This window comes from Chrysemys picta, chromosome 7 (assembly GCF_011386835.1).
Source record: "Chrysemys picta bellii isolate R12L10 chromosome 7, ASM1138683v2, whole genome shotgun sequence".
Classification (NCBI taxonomy): domain Eukaryota; kingdom Metazoa; phylum Chordata; order Testudines; family Emydidae; genus Chrysemys; species Chrysemys picta.
Window position 1 is genome coordinate 1,202,756 of NC_088797.1, and position 24,506 is coordinate 1,227,261.

Below are 24,506 nucleotides of genomic sequence, written 5' to 3' on the forward strand. Positions count from 1 at the left end.
GCTGCCCCGGCCTGCCGTCTACGTGGGGGGGGGTGTACACACCCGCTGTACGTGTGTGTGTGTGTGTGTGTGTGTGTGTGTGTGTGTACACACACACACACACACACACACACACACTTCTCTGGGCTGGGGCCCTCACCCTGCTCAGTAACACCGCTGCCCGGAGGGGTGGGGGGAGGATAGGAGCTCGTCTGGGCCTGGCCCTGCACCATGGGCCTGCAGGGGTGAAGGGAGGGCTGCCCCTTCTGACCTCCTTGTTCTGTTTGCAGGGTATGAACCCCGTGGCGTTCGGCTCCAGCGTCGCCCCCGAAGGAGGCCCCCCGTTGTCCCCGGCCGGGCTCCCGGATCGCTTTGCCAGCCCCGCAGAGTGCCCCGCCCCCTCCTACAGCAACATGGAGGAAGTCGACTGAGGCGCAGCTGGCTGCTGGTGGGGGTGGATGTGCAAAGGCCGGTTCTGTGGCTTCCCCCCTCCTGCCCTTTGCTGGGGGTCCCTGCCTGGCCCTTCTCAAGCACTTTCCTCTCGGCCCCTGCACGCTGCCCTGCTGGGTAACGGTTTCATTGGCTGCCAGGCAGGGCTAGGAGAGCCCAGGGCTGCATGGACTGTGGGGGCCTGGGGCAGCTCGCTGGGGCTCACCTGGCCCCAACCCTCCATCAGGGACAGAACCTGCTGCTCCTTTGCGGGGTTGGGGCTGGGTCTCCCCTCTGGGCCTGGCAGGTCCCTGCCATGGTAAGTGGCAGGGTGGGGGTGGGGCAGCCTGGGCCCAGGGGCTGGGCTGCCGGTCTGGGGCCCAGGCAGGGCCTGCCTAGGGTGGCGTTGCCCGCTCCTTGTATTGCTGTTGCCAGCATCCCCGTGGTGCCCATGCAGCAGTGGGAGCCTGGCACGGGGCATTGCAGCCCGGCTCTGTTCAGCATTCTGCCGCACAGGCTGGGCCGGCTGAGAGGGAGGCAGGTGCCTCTGTGAACGGGCGCTAGAGCCAGCGGCTGGGGCAGCCTGGATGGGCACATGCCCTGGCCCTGAGCCAGCAGCCCCTCCCCGGCGCGTGGGCCCCCTCCCCATTCTCCGGTGCATTGGCGCGTTCTCTGGAATCTCGTTCTCTGGCCCTTGGCCCCCGACTGCTGCTGTCTCCCCCGATTCTCCCTGGGCGGAGCCGCTGCCCCCTCCCGCCAGCCGCTGCTCCCCCTCACTTTGTATAAAGTTGGTGTTTGTCTTGAGTCATTAAATTCTACTGAACTCTGCCTGGGGCTGTGGGGCCCGTGTGTGGGGTGGCTGGGCCTGGCTGCCCCATGGGGGGTGCTGCCCTAGGCCTCTGCCCACCTGGAATTGCAGTGAAATGCCGTTGCTTGCAGCAGCGGGCCAGCCCTGAGGATGTGGGGGGCAGAGAGGGAGCCCTGCAAAGCCGCAGCGCCCATTTCCACAGGGCTCTAGCCATCAGCCGGGGTGGGGCTGGGCTAGAGGGTGCAAGGCAGGTGGGGTGGGGCTGGAGGGGTGGGGGTAGGACAGGGCAGGAGGGATTGGGCTAGCGGGGGATGGGCAGGAGGAGTGGGGGCAGGATTGGGCTAGCAGGGGGGCAGGGCAGGAGGAGTGGGGCCAGGGCTGGGCTAGCGGGGGCTGGGCTAGCAGGGGGGGCAGGGTATGAGGAGTGGGGCCAGGGCTGGGCTAGTGGGCGCTTGCCCCACACACTTTCGCAGTCCTGCAGCCGGTGGGGGTGGTGCCAGTGGGCCGCGCGGCTGCAGCAGCTGCTGGGACTTGGGGCCCGGGACCCCCATTCGCGGGGCTGGGAGCAGCGATGGCTGCTGCAGGGCGTGGCACTAGCCCCCCACAGGCGAACAGAGCCAGCCCAGCCCCGCCCCAGGAGGTTCCGGCTCAGCTTTGAGTGCTTCGTGGATTGTTTGAGCCCCTGGCCGGCCCCAGGGAAGGGGGGCAGGATCCTGGGGGCAGGTCAGGGGCTGCGGCCCCTTCCATGAGTAGCCGGGGTGGCTGGAAGGGCCGTGCACCCTGCGAGCAGCCCCAAGGCAGGGACAGCCCGGTCTGGCGCCCATCACCCTGGCCTCGGGCCCAGCTCCACCTCACCAGCCCTGAGGCGGAGGCACTCAGGATTCACCGAGTGACGCTGGGGACAGGGCGGGAAAAGGGGGTCCCCTCCCAGTCACTTGGGGGGGCAGGCCGGGCTGTGGTGTCCCTTCCAAGCCCCCCTGTGTAAATCCCCCCACCCCGGCTCCACTCCCTGCTGAGGGGGCCTGTCAGGGCAGTGCTCCAGACCCCGTGGGCTGGCCACACGCAGGCCCCTGGCACCCCCAGCTGGCCGGGGCAGGGCGTCCCTCTGCGGGCGGGGCTGTGTATGAAATCAGGTGCTGCCCGCTGGGTGGGGTGGGGGGTTGCCGGACTGTGTCCTGCCCAGGGCCGTGGGTGCTCACAGGGCACCGAGCCAGCTGTCACCACCCCCTTGGTGTAACTCTCTGTGCTAAGCTAAGGCCTGGCCCAGACATCTACTAACGCTCCTGCCGTCCCAGCGCTTGCTGAGTCACTGCAGAGTCAGGACCTTGGGGCGCATGGCTCCCGTGGGGGTGCAAGTCTCTCCAGGTGGAGTCATGGCAGGGAGCTCCCGGCATGACCCAGGGGTGCTGAAGGCTCCAGGAGGCGGTGAAGCCGAGGGACTGACCCCAGGAGAGGGTGACCCTGAGGGGGCTGACACACTGACGGGCTCCGAGCCATGCGAGAGCACCCAACCGGCGGATCTAAAGGACTCAAACCCTAAAACCTCCCGCGACCTCAAGCCTCCAAACGCTCGGCCTGGCTCCCTGCCAGATCTGCTCCCCGTCACGCTCAGCTGTGCAGGAAGCCATAAGTCCATAGGGTTGGGGGGCTGCTGCACCCCCGGCTTGCAGGGGTTCCCATCTGAGCCAGGGTTTGCAGTTTGGCTGGGTGGCTCTCAGCCTCCCTGTACACATTGCTCCAGTCCCCTGCATAAGTGAGGAGCCCCAAGACGTCTGGACAGGGAAATTGCCTCAAAGGGTGTAAACCTTCCCCCGGCCCGAGGCATGCAGCCCTACAGGTCTGTCGCAGGCCTCGCCTCCCGTCCGGGGGCCTCGCAGGCAGCCCCCAGCACAGCCGACACAGAGCCACACACACAAACCGCTGAGCCTTAGCACCGAGTGCGGGGAGCTCCCCCAGCTCTGGGAGCAGGGCCCGCCCCACGGCACACTGCATCCCGGCACTGGCCGCCCTCCCGCCAGGAACCGCCCCGGCTCTGCCCAAACCATGGAGCCACCTCCACGCAGCGTTGCCAACCGAGTCTCTGGTGCATCTCCCACGTCAGGCAAGATGCTCTCCAGATCTTGGGCATCCGCTCCTGCCCCTCCTCCGCCTGCCACCCTCGGACCAACGGGCGAGCGACAGGAACCGGCCCGACCCTGGAGCCATGTCCCCAGTGCTCCATCAACCTCTCCGGCCTGGCCCCAGGCCGCGCCCGCAGCCACAGGGCAAAGCCCAGCTTGTTCCAATGATGGGTCCAACCACATGTTACCCAGAGCTACCCCCAGCACCCACAGCCCAGCAGCCCTGGACCGGACCCAACAGACGGCTGCACGGCTCTCGACGAAACACCTGCCCCCAAACCGGCCGTCTCATCACTGGCTGGGCTCCTACCGCCTTCCCCGGCAAATCAGCCCCCCTGAGCTCGCTGCACCCCGTTCTCTCTGAGTGCACCCCACTTTCCATAACTCACTCTGGGCCCCTTCACTGGCCCCCAGCCCTGCTCGCTCCAGGCCCCCACAGCCCAGATGCTGTCATCAAATAGAAAAGTATTAGTACATTAACACAATAAGGCACCAAAGGGGCTGATGACCCCCCCCCCCCCCCCCCCCCGCAGCGTCCCTTCTCCTTCCCTGTGTTTACATGCAGCCCCAGGCATGTTGTGTCCGGCTGGGTTGTAAATGTCTCTGCAGCACGGCGAGCTGTCGAGGATATTTGCGTGGGACGTGCCAGGCCGGCCTCTGGGTCTGGGCAAACATTCCTCACGGAGCGCGTGCGCTCCCAGGTGCACACACAGAGACATGCACACTGCCCAGGTGCACACTCGCACACACAGGTGCACACTCGCACACACAGGTGCACACACACATCGCCATGCTCATGCACACACAGAGAAATGCACACTGCCCAGGTGCACACTCGCACACACAGGTACACACTGGCACCCTGCCATGCAGGATCTCACACACACAGACACACAGGTGCACACTCGCACATCAAATACACTCACTTACACATACACCTCCATGCACACTCACTCACACTCACACACACAGAAATGCACACTTGCACGCTGCAAGTAAACACGTGCACAGGAGTGACACACCTGTTGGGGACAGGTACGTGTGCCTGATGCTGTGACGAAGTGGGGGGGGGTTTTCTTGTTCTCGGTGGGGTTTCAATGGTTTGCATGCGGAGGGGGTGGGACTCAGTTTCTCTGGGTGTTACTGGTTTAATGAGGTGACCTGAGACCCCGACCCAGAGACCCAGCCCAGGAGTCACAGCCGGTTCTGGCCAGTGGGAGGACAATGGGCTGCAGAGTGAGGACCCAGTGACCTAACCAGCCGGTTCCAGCCAGAGGACAGAAGTGAGGAGCGGAGGTCCCGGTTTACAACCCTGGTTACCTGGAGAGAAGACAATGGACAGAGGCGGGGCCTGGGGCCGGGGATCTCAGATGCCCAGCTGGGAAGCAGGGGGGCTCGGGCTGGAGAGGGAGAGCAGGCAGAGCCCACCTGGATGCAGGGAGACTGGGATGTGCTGGGCTGAGGGAGGCCAGGCCTGAGGCCCTGAGAGAGTTTCCTGTGCTATGTTCAACTCTCAATAAACCCTCCTGTTTCATGCTGGCTGAGAGTCACTCCGGTCTAGAGAACAGGGGGGGCATCAACCCCTTTGGGGGTGAAGGCCCCGGGGGTCCAGAGCGAGGGGACTCCCTGAGGGGGCCCACGGCAGAGACAGACGTGCTAAGGCTCAGAGAGGTGCGGCTCCAGGAGGTGGAGGGGCCTGACCCCAAGAGAGAGTGGACCCCCGAGAAGGGCTGTCGCACTGGAAGGGGCCAAGAGTGGGCACGATCTGTGAGTCCATGACAGATGCCAGAAGGGTTACACTCACTGCAGGCAGCACACACCCAGTTCTGCACATTCTCCGGTGCACAGTGAAGGTGTGAACACTTGCCATCAGCTCTGGCTGGGGAGCTTGGTGACCCTGCTGCAGCACGGCCCAGGGATCGGGCCCGGTCTGCGCACTTGGTTAGAGCCAGCGGGGACGGTGCACTCCGTATGCTAATGAGTGTGAATATGATGTAACTGGAATATGCTTCTGTGACGCAGCAGGGAGCGGGGTGGATTGACCTGGGAATGGCGTCTAGTTTTACTGGGACTGTCTGCATGGGGATGGGAGAGCAGGGGATTTGACTTGAGAGTTACCTGAGCTTGTAACCTGAGCCAGGAGGGGGGAGGTGCCAGGTGACACCTTTGCCGGGAAACTGGACAAAGGGAGGGGAGAAGCTGGGGGGAAGGGGGAGAGAGACGGCTAGAAGGGGTTTGTTTTTCAGTTTTAGGCTGGGTGGGGAATCGTAGGGAACCCCAAAGCTGGGGTCTAAGCTCCCTAACCCCCCCAGAAGGACTTGACTGAGGGGTCGTGGTTGTACCTACATGCTGTCGGAGAATAACAGAGTTCTCACTCTTTTGGTTGAGAACAGCAAAGTCAGATACTTTATTCTCTCAAGCAATTGCGTAGAGGGAGAGAGTGCACTAGGACACAGGGTCTCCCCCTCCGAGGCAGCTCTCTCTACAGGTAAACAATTACAGCAAGCATTTATACCTTTTGTTACAGACAATGAAAAGCAACAGCTGCATTTTGTTTATATATAGGTCATCCTGATATCTTATTTTTCTCACTTATTTAAACTCTAGTCTACCATGTTGGCTACACATTATCTACACAAGGTCGCAACAACTTCTCACACAGTTCTTTCCCACTCGCCTCACACAATCCTCGCTTCTACAAATCTCGCATTATTAGGGTTTCAGTTAGCCTGACTCTTGCTAACAAAGACAGTTTGCATCTGAAATTCCCTTCCAATTCCTGTCAGGCCTTGCTCTGCTTCCACAACGCTCTGCTTGGGACTGTGTTCCTGTCGTCTAATAAACCTTCTGTGTTACCGGCTGGCTGAGAGTCCCGGGGAATCGCAGGAAGTGGGGTGCAGGGCCCTGACTCCCCCACACTCCGTGACAGCTTCTTGCAAAAGGTCTCTTGTAAGGTATCATTACAAAGCTTATTATCTACTGAGTGTGATCATCCGATTTGTATAAATGTATCATTCTTGTATCTGAAACTAGAAATATGAAATATAACTCTGAGGGCCTATTGTAATTATGCAAAGTGAGGGCCATTAATGATGGTTTAGAATCTTGATGTCTCTCATCAACTAGGACAATTGGTTGTAAATGGCTGTTTACTTGCAAGCCTTCCTGTGAGTCAGGCTGGGAAGAATGAAGGCTTGGGGTCTCACAGGACATGTGACCATGTCACCTGGTACTGGAATCCATCTTAAACTTGGTGCTTTTCCATTCAGAAGGAGGGATGGGGACCCAAAGAGACAAAAGATTCCCACCTTGTGCCAAAGCTATATAAGGGGGTGGAACAGAACAAAGGAGGTTCCAGTCATGAGAAATCCCCTAGTTACCACCTGAGCTGGAATAAGGACTGTACCAGGGGAAAGGATTGGACCCAGACTAGAAGGAGGCTGGTTTGTGAAAGAAGCTTATTGGAACATCTCTGAGGGTGAGATTTTATCTGTAATCCGTTTCGTACTGTATTAGGCCTAGACTTGCGTGTTTTGTTTTGCTTGGTAACTTACTTCATAACTTATTACTTGGAACCACTTAAATCCTACTTTTTATATTTAATAAAATCACTTTTGTTTATTAATTAACCCAGAGTAAGTGATTAATACCTGGGGGAGCAAACAGCTGTGCATATCTCACTATCAGTGTTCTAGAGGGCGAACAATTTATGAGTTTACCTTGTATAAGCTTTATACAGAGTATAACTGATTCATTTGGGGCTGGACCCCATTGGGAGCTGGGTGTCTGGGTGCTGGAGACAGGAGCACTTCTTAAGCCAGTTTCAGTTGAGCCTGCAGCTTTGGGGGCATGGTTCACATACTGGGTCTGTGTTGCAGCAGGCTGATGTGTCTGGCTCAACAAGGCAGGTTCTGGAGGCCCAAGCCGGAAGGGAAAAGGGGCTCAAAGGTAGTCTCAGCACATCAGGTGACAGTCCCAAGGGAGTTTCTGTGACCCAACCCGTCACACCAGCTGCTCAGCCCCAGTGACTGGGGCCGGAGGGGGAGTCGGGGCCAACTCGGGGAGCCCTCAGGGCAGGTGCTGAGGTGCCTGGAGCAGGCACAGCCTCCTGCCTGCCATGGCAATGGTGAGGCCGATGCCCCAGCCGGGCCGTGCTCCGCAGGAAAGGAGCAGCCAGGGTCTCTGCTCACCCCAATGCATGGGGGAGTGGCGCAGAGGGCAGGCTGTCCAGATGTGAAGCAGTAGGGGAGGGGTGCTAGGAGTGGAGTGTCCAGCTGTGCAGCCCGGGGGAGGGGCGCAGGGAGCGGGCTGTCCAGATGTGAAGCAGTAGGGGAGGGGCGCTGGGAGTGGGCTGTCCAGATGTGAAGCAGTAGGGGAGGGGTGCTAGGAGTGGAGTGTCCAGCTGTGCAGCCCGGGGGAGGGGCGCAGAGGGCAGGCTGTCCAGATGTGAAGCAGTAGAGGAGGGGTGCTAGGAGTGGGCTGTCCAGATGTGAAGCAGTAGGGGAGGGGCACTGGGAGTGGGCTGTCCAGCTGTGCAGCCCGGGGGAGGGGCGCAGAGGGCAGGCTGTCCAGATGTGAAGCAGTAGGGGAGGGGCACTGGGAGTGGGCTGTCCAGCTGTGCAGCCCGGGAGAAGGGCGCTGGGAGCGGGCTGTCCAGATGTGCACAGGGGTGTATCCTGCCCAGGGTTCCCAGGGGGTCTGGGCCAGCTGTGCAGCCCGGGGGAGGGGCGCAGAGGGCAGGCTGTCCAGATGTGTAGCAGTAGGGGAGGGGTGCTAGGAGTGGAGTGTCCAGATGTGAAGCAGTAGGGGAGGGGCACTGGGAGCGGGCTGTCCAGATGTGCACAGGGGTGTATCCTGCCCAGGGTTCCCAGGGGGTCTGGGCCAGCTGTGCAGCCCGGGGGAGGGGCGCAGAGGGCAGGCTGTCCAGATGTGCAGCAGTAGGAGAGGGGCGCAGAGGGCAGGCTGTCCAGATGTGAAGCAGTAGGGGAGGGGTGCTAGGAGTGGAGTGTCCAGATGTGAAGCAGTAGGGGAGGGGCACTGGGAGTGAGCTGTCCAGCTGTGCAGCCCGGGGGAGGGGTGCTAGGAGCGGGCTGTCCAGATGTGCAGCAGGGGTGTATCCTGCCCGAGCCAGTCCAGCTGTTGAGGGCGCGGGCCCGGCCGTTCCAGGTGTGAAGCTGGGGGAGGCGCGCAGAGCGCGTGCTCGGGGATTCCAGATGTGCCGGGGGCGCGCAGCGCGGCCACGAGCCCGGCCCGGCGGGGAGCGGCGGGCGCTGCGGACCCGGCGGGGAGGAGCCGGACGGGTGAGTGTCGGGGGCGGGGGCTGGTCCCTGAGTCCCGCGGGGACCTCGCTGCTGCGAGCCGAGCCGTGACTTCCCCCCGCCGGCTCCACTGGTCCGGTCCGAGCCCGGCCCCCAGCGGAGCCCCCGCGACCTTGGAGCGGCCTCGGCACCAGGTGAGCGGGGGCAGGGGCCTGCGAGACCCGGCCAGGACTCCTGGGTTCTCTCCCGGCTTGGGCGGGCTGGGGGCCAGGACTCCTGGGTTCTCTCCCCGGCTCTGGGGGGGAGCAGGGGGGCTGGGGACCAGGACTCCTGGGTTCTCTCCCCAGCTCTGGGAGGGGGGTGGGGGCTGGTGGGTTAGAGCTGGGGGGGCGGCTGTGAGCCAGGAAGCCTGGGTTCTCTCCCCAGCTCCGGGAGGGGGCTGGGGGGCAGAGCAGGGGGGCTGGGAGCCAGGACGCCTGGGTTCTCAGGGCTGGGGGGCAGAGCAGAGGGGCTGGGAGCCAGGACTCCAGGGTTCTCTCCCCAGCTCCGGGAGGGAGCTGGGGGGCAGAGCAGGGGGGCTGGGAGCCAGGACGCCTGGGTTCTCAGGGCTGGGGGGCAGAGCAGGGGGGCTGGGAGCCAGGACTCCTGGGTTCTCTCCCCAGCTCCGGGAGCGGGCTGGGGCGCAGAGCAGGGGGGCTGGGAGCCAGGACTCCTGGGTTCTCTCCCCAGCTCCGGGAGCGGGCTGGGGCGCAGAGCAGGGGGGCTGGGAGCCAGGACTCCTGGGTTCTCAGGGCTGGGGGGCAGAGCAGGGGGACTGGGAGCCAGAACTCCTGGGTTCTCTCCCCAGCTCCGGGAGTGGGGTGGGGGGCAGAGCAGGGGGGCTGGGAGCCAGGACGCCTGGGTTCTCGGGGCTGGGGGGCAGAACAGGGGGTCTAGGAGCCAGAACTCCTGGGTTCTCTCCCCGGCTCCAGGAGGCCAGTGTGGGGTTGAGCTGTTTGGTCCAGGGCAGATCTGTGCTGGGTTTGGACCATGCCCAGCACAGTGTGGGCCTGGGCCCTGGGTGGTACAGTAACAATCCCAGCCGAGGGGCTGGCCTGGGGTCCCTCCTCAGAGTCAGTGCCCGAGAGCCCTGGGCAGGTCAGTCCCTGATCTGTTAAATGCAAACGCACCCTTCCCCCACCGCACTGCCAGGCGGAACGGGCGCAGGGCCAGCCTGCGGGGGGGATGGTTGATGCCAGGCCAGCACCTGACGGGCAGGGCCGGTGAGGGGGGAAGCTGGTACAAATTACCAGGGCCCGGCGGTCCGGAAGGGAGCCCAGAGCCCGGCTTCCCCGCCCTCTCGTCGGCCCTGTTTAGCCGGTCCGCCCTTGCTGGGGCGCCTGAAAAATGTTTTCACCGGGGCCCGAACCCGCTCTCGGCAACCCTGCTGACAGGCGGGGGATGGATGATGCCGGGCTGGCGGGCGGGGGATGGATGATGCCGGGCCGGCGGCTGACGGGGGGATGGATGATGCCGGGCCGGCGGCTGACGGGGGGATGGATGATGCCGGGCCGGCGGCTGACGGGGGGATGGATGATGCCGGGCCGGCGGCTGACGGGGGGATGGATGATGCCGGGCCGGTGGTTGGTGAGCAGGGGATGGATGATGCCGGGCCGGCGGCTGACAGGGGGATGGATGATGCCGGGCCGGCGGGCGGGGGATGGATGATGCCAGGCCGGCGGTTGACTGGGGCGTGGGGGAGCGCCCAGGCGTCAGTCTGTCCCTGCGAGCTGGGCTAGATTCGTGTTGGTTCCATGTGGCCGGTTGCAGTGGGGTCGCCCCATCCACAGGCTGGAATGAAACCTTTGTGTAGAGTTGCCGGGGCTGGGAAGCGCTTTGGGGCCAGACCCACCCCCTGGCCACCAGCCTGTGGTGGGATCTGTGTGGAGGGTCCTTTGGCCCCGGCCACCAGCCCCAGGGTCTGGAGTTTAAACGTTACTGGTAAGAGACAACCGGGGTCAGGTTCCTGTAGCTCCCCCACCCCAGGGTGCAGGACTCTGGCTCCAGGAGCCGTTGGAGCCGGGCCATCTCCCCTTCGATCTCCCCAGTGCTCTGTGCTCATGGAGGGATTCAATTTGCAAACCTGGCTTGGAATTGGCTGCTGCTGCAGTGGGGTTTCCAGCCCTGATTCCCGTCTCTCCCGTTCACAAGGGGTCTGTCTGCCCTCTGGCACCTTGGCTAGCCTGCACCGAGGTCTGCCGGCTGGGACGCTGGCTGTGGTCCAGATCTGCCTGGGACATGGGGCGCGCAGGGCGGATTGGGGCCCCCGTCAGAGGCACAGAGCCCCTCTGCCATCTCCTGCACCACTGGGAGCTGAATCTCTCCTCGCCCCGGCCCCGGCTGTCCCCAGGAGATGCGGAGTGGTTCTGCGAACGTGTGATTAGCCCATCGGGAGTCAAACGCACCTCGACCAGACAGGGCCACGTCCCAGCTTCCCTCAGCTCAGGGTCCCTGCTGGCCTGTGCTGGGGTGCTGAGGGGTCAGACCTGGGTCTCCCGTGGGGCTGCTGTGTCTGGGCCTGCCCCACTCAGCCCGTTACCCTGCAGCCCCTTGTAACAAACTGCACCCTGTGTGTTCGGGGGACTGGGCCCCGGGCGCAGCCTGGCCCTAGCACGGCGGGAGCCGGCTCCGAGCGGGCGCTAACGGGATTAGCTGTGGCGGGAGGGGGGTGCTGGGGCCTGGGCACTCAGTCCCTGGGACCAGGGACCTTCCCCAGTCACCTCCTCCTGGTGGGTCTCTGAGCGTTAATTACCCACCAATTCCTCTGTCAGCCCCCAGCCCCGGGTTCCCTCCCGCGCAGCCGCTGGGCAGGAAGCGAAGCACCGTCCGGGATTCCCTCGTATAGTAGCAGGCGGCTGCTCGGTCTGTCAGCACCGTGCCCCTGGCGTGTCACTGCCCCATGGCGCAGGGAGCCGGCGGCACAAGGAGTGAACGTACTAACCTGGAAAACCAGAGCTTGCTGCCATCTGGGAACAGGTGACAGGTGTCTGCTCTGCCAACTGTCCCACCACAGCGCTGCCGGTGCCCCTCACTCCCGACCCGCAGCCCCAGCCAGCCCAGCCCTGGGCTCCCCCTGCCCCCAGCACTGCCGGTGCCCCTCACTCCCGACCCGCAGCCCCAGCTCTCTCAGCTCCCCACAGCGCTTGGTCCTGGGCAGCTCCTGAGCAGAGGCTGCTGGTCTAGCCAAACCGAGGAGCTTTTGTGGCTGGATTTGAAATAAGGACGGGGCTGGAAGCTCTCGGTCCCTCTGAGCTCCGTGTGATGGGAGGTGTCCCTGCACCCCCCATTTCCTGCGATTCACCTGGACTCTCAGCCAGCCAGTAACACAGCAGGTTTATTAGACGACAGGAACAGTCCCAAGCAGGGCTTGTAGATACAACCAGGTCCCTCTGGGGGCGCAAGGAGCTTAGACCCCAGTCCTGGGTCTCCATCCCGTTTCCCCAGCCAGCCCCAAACTGAAACCCCCTCCAGCCATCTCACACCCCGCCCCCCCTCGTTCCTCCTCCAGCCTTTGTCCAGTTTCCCGGGCAGTAGGTGTCACCTGGCCCCAGCCCCCTACCTGGGTTCTCATGTTACGTGCTCAGGTATCGTCCCTCAAGGAGAGTCTCCCACCCCCAGTGCAGCCAGTCCCAGTAAAACTCCCCTGCGACATCCCCAGGTCAATCCGCCCCGTGCCCTGCTGCGGCACCCGGCCTCTCGCAGGTTCGTTACTGCACCGCTCCGGCCCCGGGTAGCATCTCGGAGCTGGCGTGGCAGCTGCCTGGCCCAGCCCCTTGGCAGCGGGGTGGGGGACCGGGCTCTACCCAAGCCAGGCAGGGCTGGGGCCTGGTCCCTGGCGTCTCCGGCCCGAGGTCACACTGAGTCTGTTACATGCGCTCTCCTCTGGGGCGTCAAATGAGCCGTGGTCACGCCCGGGCTGAGCGTGGGTCGGGCCCTGCCCACGCGGAGCAGAGGAAAGACCCCAGTGACCTCCCACTCCAGCGGCTGGGCCCAGGGTTTACACCTCAGACTAGGCCTGTCCATGGCTCTGCCTGGCTTACGAGACCGGGTGGTGCCCGGTGGGCAGAGCCAGGCCTGGGGCCTGGGACTCCTGGTTTCTTTTGCCAGCGCTGCCTCTGGCTCTTGTGCCAGCCGTTGGCCTGTGGAGCGGAGCTTCCCCAGGTATAAATGGGCTTGATCCCGGCCCCTCGGCTGGGGGAGGCCGGGCTGGTTCCGGGCTGGGGGGTGGCTGGGGGGAGGCCGGACTGGGGGAGGCTGGGCTGGTTCCGGGGGGCAGGGGGGCAGGGGAGCTGGCCAGGGGGATGCCAGGCTGGTTCCGGGCTGCGGGGGGCAGGGGAGCTGGCTGGGGGGAGGTCGGGCTGGTTCCGGGCTGGGGGGTGGCCGGGGGGAGGCTGGGCTGGTTCCGGGCTGCGGGGGGCAGGGGAGCTGGCCTGGGGGAGGCCGGGCTGGGAGGTGGCCGGGGGGAGGCCGGGCTGGTTCCGGGCTGGGAGGTGGCCGTGGGGAGGCCGGGCTGGTTCCGGGCTGGGGGGACGCCGGGCTGGGGGGTGGCCGGGGGGAGGCCGGGCTGGTTCCGGGCTGGGGGGACGCCGGGCTGGTTCCGGGCTGCGGGGGGCAGGGGAGCTGGCCGGGGGGAGGCCGGGCTGGTTCAGGGCTGCGGGGGGCAGGGGAGCTGGCTGGGGGGAGGTCGGGCTGGTTCCGGGCTGGGGGGTGGCCGGGGGGAGGCCGGGCTGGTTCCGGGCTGGGGGGACGCTGGGCTGGGGGGTGGCCGGGGTGAGGTCAGGGCTGGTTCCGGGCTGGTGGCAGTAGCATAGCTAGCGGGGTGCAGGGGGAGCAGCCACTTCCCCTCAGCACATTTTCCCCAAAGCGGCGCCTTTCCAAAAGCGGCTGGAGGAGCGAGGGGGGCGCAGGCTGGTTTCTCTGCACTCCGCCCGGAGCTTTGGCTGGGGGAGCGGGATTCGGCGCTCCAGACGGGAGAGCAGGTCTGGGGGTTTCGCTGCGCTCCGCCCGGGGTTCTGGGTGGAGGAGAGGATCCGGGGGTCTCGCGGTGTTCCAGCCGGCGCTGCAACCGGGGCGGGGAGCGGGGTCCGGTGCTGCGGCCGGGAGAGTGGGTCCAGGGGTTTCGCTCCATTCCTTCCGGGGCTCCGGCCAAGGGGGGTGGAGGGGTGGCATGCGGCCCGAAGCACAGCCGGCAGCCGTGGCCAGAGGAGCGAGGGGGGGGCGCAAGCTGGTGGCCGGCAGCCATGGGGGGGGCTTCCCCCCTCCTGCCGTGGCCTGTCAGCGCGACCCCCCCACAGCCAGGCTCCGCCAGCAGCCTCGGGCAGGGCAGCGCCCCCGGGCTGAGCGGGCAAGCCAGGCTGCAGCTCGGTCGGACTGCGCCTGGCGGGGCTCGCTGCCTTCTGCCCCCACCCCCAAGGGGTAGCGCCAGCGCCGAGCCTGGGCTGGCACCGCTCGCGGCGAGCCCCTCTGAGGCAGTGGCAGTGGGGTTTCCTGCTCTCTGCTGCTGGCTGGGCCGGGCCTAGCGGCCGGCCCCCAGAAAGAAGCAGTGGAAGGGCAGGTAGTGGACTCCCAGGCTCTCCCAGTCCCGGGGGCAGCTCCAGCCCCCTCTGCACAGAGAGCCCCGGGGACCCCAGCCCACGGCACTCCCATCCCCGGTAACCCCTCCCCAAGCTCCATACCCCGTGTACCCCTCCCATGTACCCCGTGCCCCTGCCTTTCCCGCCCCTTCACCTCCCCTCGTACCCCCGTCCTCTACCACCCTCCCTCCACCTCCCCTCACGTCAAACCCCCTGTCCCCTCCCTCCACATCCTCCCCTTCACCTCCCCTCATACCCCCGTCCTCTGTCACCCTCCCTACATCCTCCCCTCCACCTCCCCTCATGTCAAACCCCCATCCTCCTCCCTCCACATCTTCCCCTTCACCTCCCCTCGTACCCCCGTCCTCTACCACCCTCCCTCCACCTCCCCTCACGTCAAACCCCCTGTCCCCTCCCTCCACATCCTCCCCTTCACCTCCCCTCGTATCCCCATCCTCTGCCACCCTCCCTACATCCTCCCCTCATGTCAAACCCCCGTCCTCCTCCCTCCACATCTTCCCCTTCAACTCCCCTCGTACCCCCGTCCTCTACCACCCTCCCTCCACCTCCCCTCACGTCAAACCCCCTGTCCCCTCCCTCCACATCCTCCCCTTCACCTCCCCTCATACCCCCGTCCTCTGTCACCCTCCCTACATCCTCCCCTCCACCTCCCCTCATGTCAAACCCCCATCCTCCTCCCTCCACATCTTCCCCTTCACCTCCCCTCGTACCCCCGTCCTCTACCACCCTCCCTACATCCTCCCCTCCACCTCCCCTCATGTCAAACCCCCGTCCTCCTCCCTCCACATCTTCCCCTTCAACTCTCCTCGTACCCCCGTCCTCTACCACCCTCCCTCCACCTCCCCTCATGTCAAACCCCCTGTCCCCTCCCTCCACATCCTCCCCTTCACCTCCCCTCGTACCCCCGTCCTCTACCACCCTCCCTCCACCTCCCCTCACGTCAAACCCCCTGTCCCCTCCCTCCACATCCTCCCCTTCACCTCCCCTCGTACCCCCGTCCTCTGCCACCCTCCCTACATCCTCCCCTCCACCTGCCCTCACGTCAAACCCCCTGTCCCCTCCCTCCACATCCTCCCCTTCACCTCCCCTCGTACCCCCGTCCTCTACCACCCTCCCTCCACCTCCCCTCACGTCAAACCCCCTGTCCTCTCCCTCCACATCCTCCCCTTCACCTCCCCTCGTACCCCCGTCCTCTACCACCCTCCCTCCACCTCCCCTCAAGTCAAACCCCCTGTTCCCCTCCCTCCACATCCTCCCTTCGTACCCCCGTCCTCTACCACCCTCCCTACATCCTCCCGTTCACCTCCCCAGGGGAGCTGGCCGGGGGGAGGCTGAGCTGGCTAGCGGGGAGGCTGGGGTGGGCTGGGGAGCTGGCCGGGGGGAGGCTGGGTTGGGCTGGGCTGGTGGGTGGCTGGGGGGAGGCTGGTTCCGGAGTGGGGGGTGGCCGGGGGAGCTGGCCGGGGAGAGGTGAAGCTTGCTGTGCTCTGTGACGCTGGGGGGCTCTCCAGCCCCCGTCCCACGGGCTGCGGCCTGGCCCGGCTCCGGCCATGTGGCTGGGGATCAGCCTGGGGCGCTCGTAGCTGGAACGGGCCCAGGAGTTGCTTTGGGATCAGGGCCAAGTCCTTGAACTGTCAGCAGATGAATGGTGCAGGGCGCCCCCCCACCCCTCCCGCGGTGATCGTCACAGCTCCTGCCGGCGCTACAAGCTGGGGGGTGGGGGGCGCGTCTGGCAGAGCCGGGGGCTCAGGCCCCAGTGTGACCTGCAGAGCACCCGGATGATGCATGTTCCCGCAAACGGTAAAGGAGGGGTCTGGACCCAGCTCTGCTGGTGCCCCTCACTCCTGACCCGCAGCCCCCTGCTAGCCAAACCCTGGGCTCCCCCCAGCTCTGCCGGTGCCCCTCCCTCCCGACCTGCCCCCCCCCAGCTCTGCCGGTGCCCCTCCCTCCCGACCTGCCCCCCCAGCTCTGCCAGTGCCCCTCCCTCCCGACCCACAGTCCCTGCTAGCCCAGCCTGGGGCGCGTGGCCACGCATGGTTCTGCTGCCCCCAGCCTTGGAGCAGGGCTGGTCGGTGGCTTGCCCAAGCTGCATGGGTTCCTGGGACGTGGTCGAGAGGCTCCAGGTCGGGAAGTCGCTGCTCTGGGGCTGTGCGTTCAGGGTTACTGGGGGGCTGTTTCCCAGCCGGTTTGTCCTGGACTCAGCGCGGGGGCCACCCCCCCCCCGGCTGGCTAACAAACTCCTGCAGTCTGGGATGGAAGCTAACGAAGAGACGCGGGAAGCCTGTGGCTGGAGCAATGTAATTACAGCCGCTCGGTCTCCGCTGCCCAGAGGCAGGTCGATAGCTGCGGTGCTGGCGGGTCTCCGGCGCCAGGCAGAAGGTGACGGGGAACGGCTCTTGGCTGCACACTCCTCCCGGTGCCCTTCCTGCCCCTGCATTGGCTGGGAGGGGGCGTCTGGTGCTCCGCCCTGGCATGGGCCCCACGGCCTCATGCAGTGCCAAAGCCATGGCACACATCTCTGCTCCCACTGGAGCGGGCAGGGGCTCTGTCGGACCCCGGCCGGGCGGGAGCTGCCCCCGGGTGGGGTCCGGCTCAGAGCCAAGGCCTGTCTCTGGTAGGGGCAGCACCGGCCGCTGCAGGGGAAGGTGCAGCAGATGAGGGGGGAGCTGCCCGGCGCTGGGTCTCCGCGGAGCACTGGCTTGAGCCCTGAAGTTGGAGGTTTGTGCATGAGCTGGTAGAACTGCTGCCCATGGCCTGTCCCTTTGGGAATCCCGTTACGTCTGGCATGTGGCAGCGGGTTCCCCAGGCAGCGGGCCTCTCTCCCACCTGGCGTTTCACTACGCAACCCCTTGCCCTGTGCTGGGGGCTGGGAGAGCAGCCGTTCCCGCTGTCCCTGCTCTGTCCAGTTCCTAGGCTCCCATCACCGCCTCGTCCCCTTTCCACGGGCATCCCGCCAGCCAGCTGTTCGCAGGACAGATGTCCCAGCCCCTCGCGTCCTGCCCACCTCTGAGCCCCTCCCGAGACAGGCTGAGCCGGCCTGCCCACAGGGTCCCCAGCACTCTGTGCTGCAGTGTCCCCCACACTGAGCCCCCCCAGCCCTGCCCACTCCCTGCCCCGCTCCCCCGAGCCCCTGCCCCGCTCCCCCCAAACCCTCCCTGCCCCGCTCTCCCCCGCCGAGCCCCCCCTCGGAACCGCCAGCCCCTGGGGGCCCCGTGCCATGCCCAGCACAGCCTGTCTGACATGGGCTGAGACCAGCGGCCGCCGTGAGCAGCCTGGCTGTGAACAAGGGCCACAGGCCGTCCCCTGGGGCCAGGTGGGTCCCTGAGCCAGCGGGCTCTGAGAATGGCCTGTCCTGGGGACACCCCCAGCTGGGAGCAGGGGGGACCAGCCGTGGAGGGGGGCGGCAGGTGAAACTCCACAGACAGAGGCTGTCAGGCTGGGGGCCCCGGCTCAGGAGACACTGGGGGTGAATGACCAGCCTGGGCCGGCGCCAGGGGCTGCATTCGGCTCTGCCTGGCCCTTTGCCCGGTGGCACCAGCTGGGTAGATGGGAGCCCCACGGAGCTGCCCTGCCTGTCTGCGTCTCCTCCCGAGCCCCCGCTGGGCAGCAGGCCCTGCCCCGGCTGTGTGGTGCTGAGGGGTCCCCCATGCGCAACGGGGGTCTCGGGGCCCAGCGCCGGCTCCCCCAAGAGTGTGTCAGTTGGTTCCATGCAGCGCAGCACTGGGCAGCAGCCCCCCGGGAACTGCCTCGCGGCGCGCAGGGACCGCAGGGCAGATTCACACACAATTCGCTCAAAGGCCCCGGGCACACGGACCAGGCTGAATGGCTGCGGCCCCCGGGAGCTGGCACCGCACGCGCTGGCCGGGCCGCAGCCACAGTGATGGGCTGGCACCGAGCCAGGCGCCGCGCCCTGGAACCCCCTCAGGGCCCTCACCAGCGGGGCTCCCCTTGGGGCACACTCTGCTAGGGGAAGCCTCCTGCGACCGACCGCAATGCGATCAGCCCCTGTTCTCGCCGTGCGCCCCAACTCCACCGGCAGACGTGACTCTCAGCCAGCCAGGGAAACAGGAACCCAGTGTGGGGCAGAGCTCGTTAGCACAGAAATCCGCGACTTTCAGCCAAGGCCATCCAGAGCCTTGGAGCCCTTTTCCCCCCTGAGTGGCCACCAGCCAAGCCTCCGTCCCCCTCTGGCCTTTGTCTCTTTCCCGGGCCTGGGGGGCAGGGAGGGGGCTGCCGAGCGGGGCAGGGAGGGGTGCAGGCTGCTTTGAACGTGCTGGGTTCTAGATAGAAGCTGCGTGTGGCTCCCAGGTGTGGCTGCGCCCGGGGCGGGGGCTGGAGGAGGGGGCCGTGGCAGTCACCCCAGAGGCTGGCAGCACGCGTCAGGCAGTGGCCGAGTTGCTGGCACGTGACCCTGTTCTGATGACATGCCAAGTGGGCTGGGCAGCTGCTCCATCGAGCCCCAGGCCAGCAGGACGCAGTGTGACCCCTAGTCTGACCCCGGCCAACAGAGGGCAGTGCCCTGCCCCCGTTAGCATCATCCGCTCCCTCCGAACCATGGCCCGGCCTGGAGACCCCGCTGCGGCCTCTGGAAACTGGCCCAGCGTTAATTCCCCTTCCCGTCCAAACTCCTGTCTGTCTCGAGCGCTGCCCCTCTGCGCGATTTCCCACGGCCCCACTTTGGGGGCCATCTGCAAACTCTACTGGTGACGAGTTGCTGTTTTCTTCCAGGTCATTGGTACAAATGTTAAATAGCGAAGGGCCAAGCCCCGACCCTGTAGGACCCCCCTGGCACAGCCCCATGACGATTCCCCATTTCCAATTCCATGTTGAGACCTAGCAGTGAGCCGGCTTCTAATCCGTGTAATGTGGGCCACGGTCGGTCATTGTATATTGTTCTAATCTTGGGAACAAAACGCCGCGCAGCACCCGTCAGAGGCTTTGCAGAAATCTAATTAGACTGTCACCACCGTTCCCTGCAGCCGCACGCTTGTCAGCTCCAGTCAGTCTGACGCCATCTGTTTTCCATAAGCCCATGTTGATTTGCATTAATTACATCACCCGCCTTTAATTCTTTATTAATCGAGTTCTGTATCAGCTGCTCCATTACCTTGCCTGGGATTAACGTCAGGCTGACAGGCCTGTAATTACCCTGGTCGTCCCTTTCTAACAACGGGCACAACAGGAGCTTTATGACGGTCTGGAACTTCCCTAGGGCTCCGGGACTTGTCAGAAATCAGCATTAACACCTCAGTGAGCTCCTCAGCCAGCTCTTTTAAAACTCTTACATCCAAGTTATCTGACCCAGATGATTTCAAAATGTCTGACTGTAGTAGCTCCTGTTGAACATCCTCCAGAGATGCTAGTGGAGTGGAAAGAGAGAGATCACCAATACGGCTGCCAGGATCCTTTTAGTCCTAATATATTTAAACAACTCTTATTGTCCTTAACTCTGATGGCCGTAGACTTCTCCGCGTGTCCCTTGGCTTCCCTTATCTGTTTTCAACAAGTCCCATCTTCTGACTTGTATTCTTTGCTGCCCCCTTCCCTCTCTTCCCGTGCTTAGATATGATTCTTTTATTTTTACAGCTGCCTTGAGTTCCTGTCTAAGCCAGGTTGGTTTGGTAACCACCGCAGCCGCCTTCCTCAGTTGTGGGATTGAGGCTTTGGGGGCATTGAGTGCAGGGTTCTTGAACGATTCCCAATGAGCATTCCCGTTTTCCTGTTACATTCTTCCCAGCTGAGTTGGCTCGTAATGATTTCCAGCTCTGTGGAATTGGCCCCATTAAAGCACCAAGTGTGAATCCATGTTACTGGGCTGGACTTTGTTCTGCTCCACATTCGAAATGGGATCAAGCCCTGAGCACTTGTCCCGAAGCTCTGCCACGGGTCCCTCTGTGTCTGTCAGGACAAGGTCTAAGGCAGAGCCCAGTGTCAGCTGCACGTGCTGAGTCAGGAGATTGTCACTCGAATGGAGGTTTGAGCCCTGGCAGCGGGAGCCCCAGAGCACGTCCCTCCTGTCGAAGGGCCCCAGGATTGCCCAGTTTTGTCCTACACCAAGACGGCCTGTTCCTGTGTGATCCTGCTGGTGCTTGAGCTGCTCGGACAGGGGGCTGGAAACCCCTTCGAAAATACTCCAGGCTGTGATGACCCCCCGTAAAAAGCAACCCCCCACACTTCCACGCTGCTGCTGGCAGAGCTGGGCACTGGGCAGCCACTGCCACACGCACGACCCCCCCTACACAAGCCTTGCAACCCCCAGAGTGAGAAACCCTCTGCTGGGACATGGGGCCATGAGCCCCCCCCGGAGTTGTCGGTGACTCAGGCCCAGCAGTGGTGTTTGGTACAGAGCCCCCCGCCCCCCTTGGCCCCTCCGTCCTTCCTGAACAGGTTACAGCCTGTGCCCCTCACGCCCGACCCGCAGCCCCCTGCTACCCCCCCTCATTCCTGACCCACAGACCCCTGCTATTCCAGCCCTGAGACCTTATCAAGGAGATTCCCTTGAACCTTGGTAATAGTCAGCCAGGCAGCTGATTAAAATTCCTTCCCCTGCAAGGACACGGCCCCATCCCACCTCCCCTCCCTTCTCCCTGACAAGCGGATGCTGCTTGTGGGCTGGGTCTGCCAGGTCGTGCCCATGCGCCCTAGGCTGAGGGAGCCCGGGGCAGTGGCAGCATGCCCCCCGCCCCGGGCATCTGCAGAGGGAGCAGGTCTCCCTGGCTCCCCTGTGGGCTTCGTGTTCCTGCCTCCTTGCTTATCTCCCGAGAACGCGGATGGAAGAGTCCAACCTGGAGCTGGAGAGCTGCCCCCCTGCACACCCTGTGTCCCCAGCACCCCCATGCCCTGCACACCCTGTGTCCCCAGCACCCCCATGCCCTGGCACCCTGTGTCCCCAGCACCCCCATGCCCGGGGCCAGCGGGCACAGCCTGGCAGCAGCAGAGCAAGGACCCTTGGCTTGGCAGCTGGAGGCTGGGGGTGCAGCCCTGGCAGTACCCGCAGCAGCTGTGCCGCTCCTTGCCTCCCGCCCAGTGAGCTGCTAAGGTCACCCAGCAGCTGCTCTCGCTGGAACCAGCCTGGCAAGGAGCCGGGGACCAGGGGCTGAGTTCAGCTGTCAGGAGGTGGCAGCCCAGGAGGAGCCTGGCACGGAGCCCGCCTGGCCCTGGGAAGAGGCAGCAGCTGGTTGAGGGCGGCCACGCGGTGAAGGCCCCGACGAGCAGGGAGCTGCTGCTTTCAGTGACTGATGGAGCCGGGTTCCCCCCCCCCCAGTGAGCCTGAGGGAAGTTCTTTGCCGGGTGCGGCGCAGGCCCCGGGGTGGTGCCAGGGCCGAGGGGTCGGCGCGCCAGGTGCCGGCGCTAAGCAATGGCTGCTGGGCAGCTCTGCCATGGTCTGTAGGTGGGAAGTGACGCCCCAGGACACATCTCCACAGCACAAACCCGGGGCCCAGATGGTTGTGATAACACGGCCCCTTGAGGCTGGGTGAGCAGGGACTGAGGGTCGGGAGTGAGGGGCACTGGCAGGGCTGGGCTGGCAGGGACTGCGGGTCGGGAGTGAGGGGCACTGGCAGAGCTGGGGGGGGCAGGGCTGGGCTGGCAGGGACTGCGGGTTGGGGGGGGGCAGAGCTGGGGGGGCAGGGGGGGGCTGTCAGGGACTGCGGGTTGGGAGTGAGGGGCAGAGCTGGGGGGGGCAGGGCTGGGCTGGCAGGGACTGCAGGTCGGGAGTGGGGGGCAGAGCTGGGGGGCAGGGCTGGGCTGGCGGGGGCTGCACGTTGGGAGTGAGGGGCACCGGCAGGGCTGGGGGGGGGGCAGGGCTGGGCTGGCAGGGGCTGTGGGTCGGGAGTGAGGGGCACTGGCAGAGCTGGGGGGGCAGGGCTGGGCTGTCAGGGACTGTGGGTTGGGAGTGAGGGGCAGAGCTGGGGGGACAGGGCTGGGCTGGCGGGGACTGCGGGTTGGGAGTGAGGGGCACCGGCAGAGCTGGGGGGGCAGGGCTGGGCTGGCGGGGGCTGCAGGTTGGGAGTGAGGGGCACTGGGGGAGAAGCATTCCCAGCCCTGCCTGTTCTCGGGGTTACTGCGGTGGCTGCATTCGCAGCTGGAGGGGACCCGGCAGTGGGAGCCCGTGGGGCCCAGAGGGGATGGCAGAGCCTGTCTGGGCAGCTCGGCCCCCCAAGGAGATTTCCCTGCTGCTGTGGGGCAGGGAGCCCCGACTGCTCTGCAGGGCCCCGTCCCCACGGGCTCAGGCCAGAGAGAGCGGCGCGATGGGGGGTTCAGGGTGGAGGGTCTGGTCCAGGAGCCGGGCTGGGTGCGGCTGGTGTCAGGCGCTGTCTGCCTGCCGCAGCTGCTGGAGGCCCGGGGGAGCTGACGCCCTGTCTCCTTTGCTCTGCAGGGTGCAGCCCGACATGGAGAGCGCCATCTACGACACCCTCCTGGAGACCACGGACGGGGCCGGCGCCGACGCCGGCGGGTACCTGCCCTACCCGCTGGGCTTCCAGGTCTCGCTCAGCAGCTTCCTGCTGCTGGAGATCGTGCTGGGCTGCAGTGGCAACCTGGCGGTGCTGGCTCTGTACTGCTCGCAGCCCGGCCTGGTGGACTCGGTCAGCACCGTGGTGACCATGAACCTGCATGTGCTGGACACGCTGGTGTGCCTGGTGTGTGCGCCCCTGACCGTCGCCGTGCTGCTGCTGGCGCCGGAGCACAACGGCCCGCTGCTGGGCTGCTTCCACGAGGCCTGCGTCACCTTCGGCAGCGTGGCCACCGCCGCCAACGTGCTGGTCGTCAGCCTGGACCGGTACGACATCTCGGTGCGGCCGGGCCGCCGGGCACTGACGCCCAGCCGCGCCGCCCTGCTGCTGGCCGCCGTCTGGCTGCTGTCTCTGCTCGGCTTCTTCCTGCCCTTCTTGGAGCTGGAGATCCTGCGGGGCCCCCGCCCGGCGCTCTGCCTCCGCGTCCCCGGGCCCCAGGCCGAGCCGGCCACGTGCTACCACCTGCTGCTACAGATCCCGGCCTTTGCCGCCACCGGGGCCGTCATGCTGCTGACCTACGCCCGGGTCCTGCGGGCCCTCGACATCCGCCTGAGCGGGCGCCGCTCCCGCAGCCAGCGCCGCCACAGCAAGCGCCGGAAGCGCCGGAAAGGGGCGGAGCCGGGTGCCGGCGCGGGAGAGGCCCAAAGGCCGGTACAGGCGGCGCCGGCGCTGCCCCCCCAGCCCATGCGGGTGCAGGCCTCGGTCTCGGTGATCGTGGCGCTCCGGCGGGTCGTCAGGCGGCACCGCGACCGCCGGGAGCGCCAGAAACGGGTCTTCAGGATGTCGCTCATCATCGTCTCCACCTTCCTGGTGTGCTGGGCGCCCATCTCCATCGCCAACCTGCTGGTCTTGTGCCTGGGGCCCGGCCGCCTGCTGCTCCAGCTCCGTCTCTGCTTCCTGGCCCTGGCCTATGGCACCACCGTCTTCCACCCGCTGCTCTACGCCTTCGCCCGCCAGAAGCTGCGCGCCGCGCTCCGCAGCAAGCTGAAGAAGCGGGTGGTGTCGGCGCTGCAGGTGGACCCCGTGCCCGGGGGCACCGTCCTACACAACTCCTGGGTGGAGCCCCACAAGGGGCGCCGGGCCCGGCCCACGGGCAGCGCGGGGGCACAGCGCTGCCCCACCCAGGGGCTGAGGGAGTGAGTGGCTGGCCCACGCCGGGGCCTGGCTGAGCGCAGCCGGCAGGACACAGACTGCACCACGCTCACTGGCCAGGCCAGGCCAGGCAGCTCCACTCCGGGGCGCCGGGGAGAAGCTGGGCCCGTCGCACCCGCCCTGGCCGACCAGAGGGGACCCGCCCAGCTCCCAGCAGCCAACTCCGTGACCTGGCCTGAGCTCCCCGCAGACCAGCACCGGGACGTCCACACTGGCCCAGGCGCATTGCCAGGCTGGGTCCTGGCTGGGGGCTGGGCCCCCTGGAACTGCCAAGGGCCCTTGCAACCCCCGCGTCAGGAACGGCTCCTCCGGCTCCCGCCACCGGGCCCCGGGCCTGGGCGCCCCAAGCCGGCTCCACGCTGGGCGAGGGGAGGGGCCCGGCTGGTGCTGACTGAGGGGCCGAAGGAGAAGGGGGCGGGAGACCCTGGGGTCCTGCGGCCCCTCCCAGGGCAGGGCCCTCCCCCTCCAGTGACTGGGGCTGGCTGAGCCGGCCCATAACAGTATTTCCACCCTCATCATCGCGGGTGGGAGGGTCTGGGGGGGACAGCTCTGTGTATCCATGGGGGGGGCAGTTCTTTGTGTAAGAGGCGGGCTTGGGGATCTACATATCCATGGGG

General features: G+C 65.6%; 2 protein-coding genes across 4 annotated transcripts in view; both read left to right on the forward strand.

Annotated features, from left to right (window-relative positions):
- USP19 (ubiquitin specific peptidase 19) overlaps positions 1-1,236 on the forward strand; it is a 32,958-nt gene extending 31,722 nt beyond the window's left edge. The window contains exon 25 of the mRNA XM_024109938.3: positions 270-1,236. Coding sequence (XP_023965706.2) covers positions 270-410 — 141 coding nt within the window. The 3' untranslated portion in view covers positions 411-1,236. The remainder of the gene's footprint in view (positions 1-269) is intronic.
- A 7,240-nt stretch (positions 1,237-8,476) lies between these two features.
- On the forward strand, positions 8,477-24,506 carry LOC101946858 (G-protein coupled receptor 22-like). 3 transcript variants are annotated; one of them, XM_024109937.3, is made up of 2 exons: positions 8,477-8,636; positions 22,602-24,503. In XM_024109937.3, the coding sequence occupies exon 2, from the start codon at positions 22,615-22,617 to the stop codon at positions 23,875-23,877; it is 1,263 nt and encodes a 420-aa protein (XP_023965705.1). In that variant the 5' UTR covers positions 8,477-8,636; positions 22,602-22,614; the 3' UTR covers positions 23,878-24,503. The 3 variants fall into 3 exon arrangements, with proteins under 3 accessions (XP_023965705.1, XP_005296082.1, XP_065406660.1); XM_005296025.4 differs by lacking the exon at positions 8,477-8,636 and adding an exon at positions 8,643-8,788 and having other exon boundaries at positions 22,602-24,495; XM_065550588.1 differs by lacking the exon at positions 8,477-8,636 and adding an exon at positions 15,677-21,698 and having other exon boundaries at positions 22,602-24,506.

What these genes read in the sequence shown, in the direction of transcription:
- LOC101946858 (XM_065550588.1), top strand. Translation starts at nt 21,463, where the DNA reads ATGGAGCCGGGTTCCCCCCCCCCCAGTGAGCCTGAGGGAAGTTCTTTG. An exon ending in ACACGGCCCCTTGAGGCTGG is followed by an intron (nt 21,699 to 22,601) that starts GTGAGCAGGGAC and finishes TTTGCTCTGCAG; the next exon opens with GGTGCAGCCCGACATGGAGA.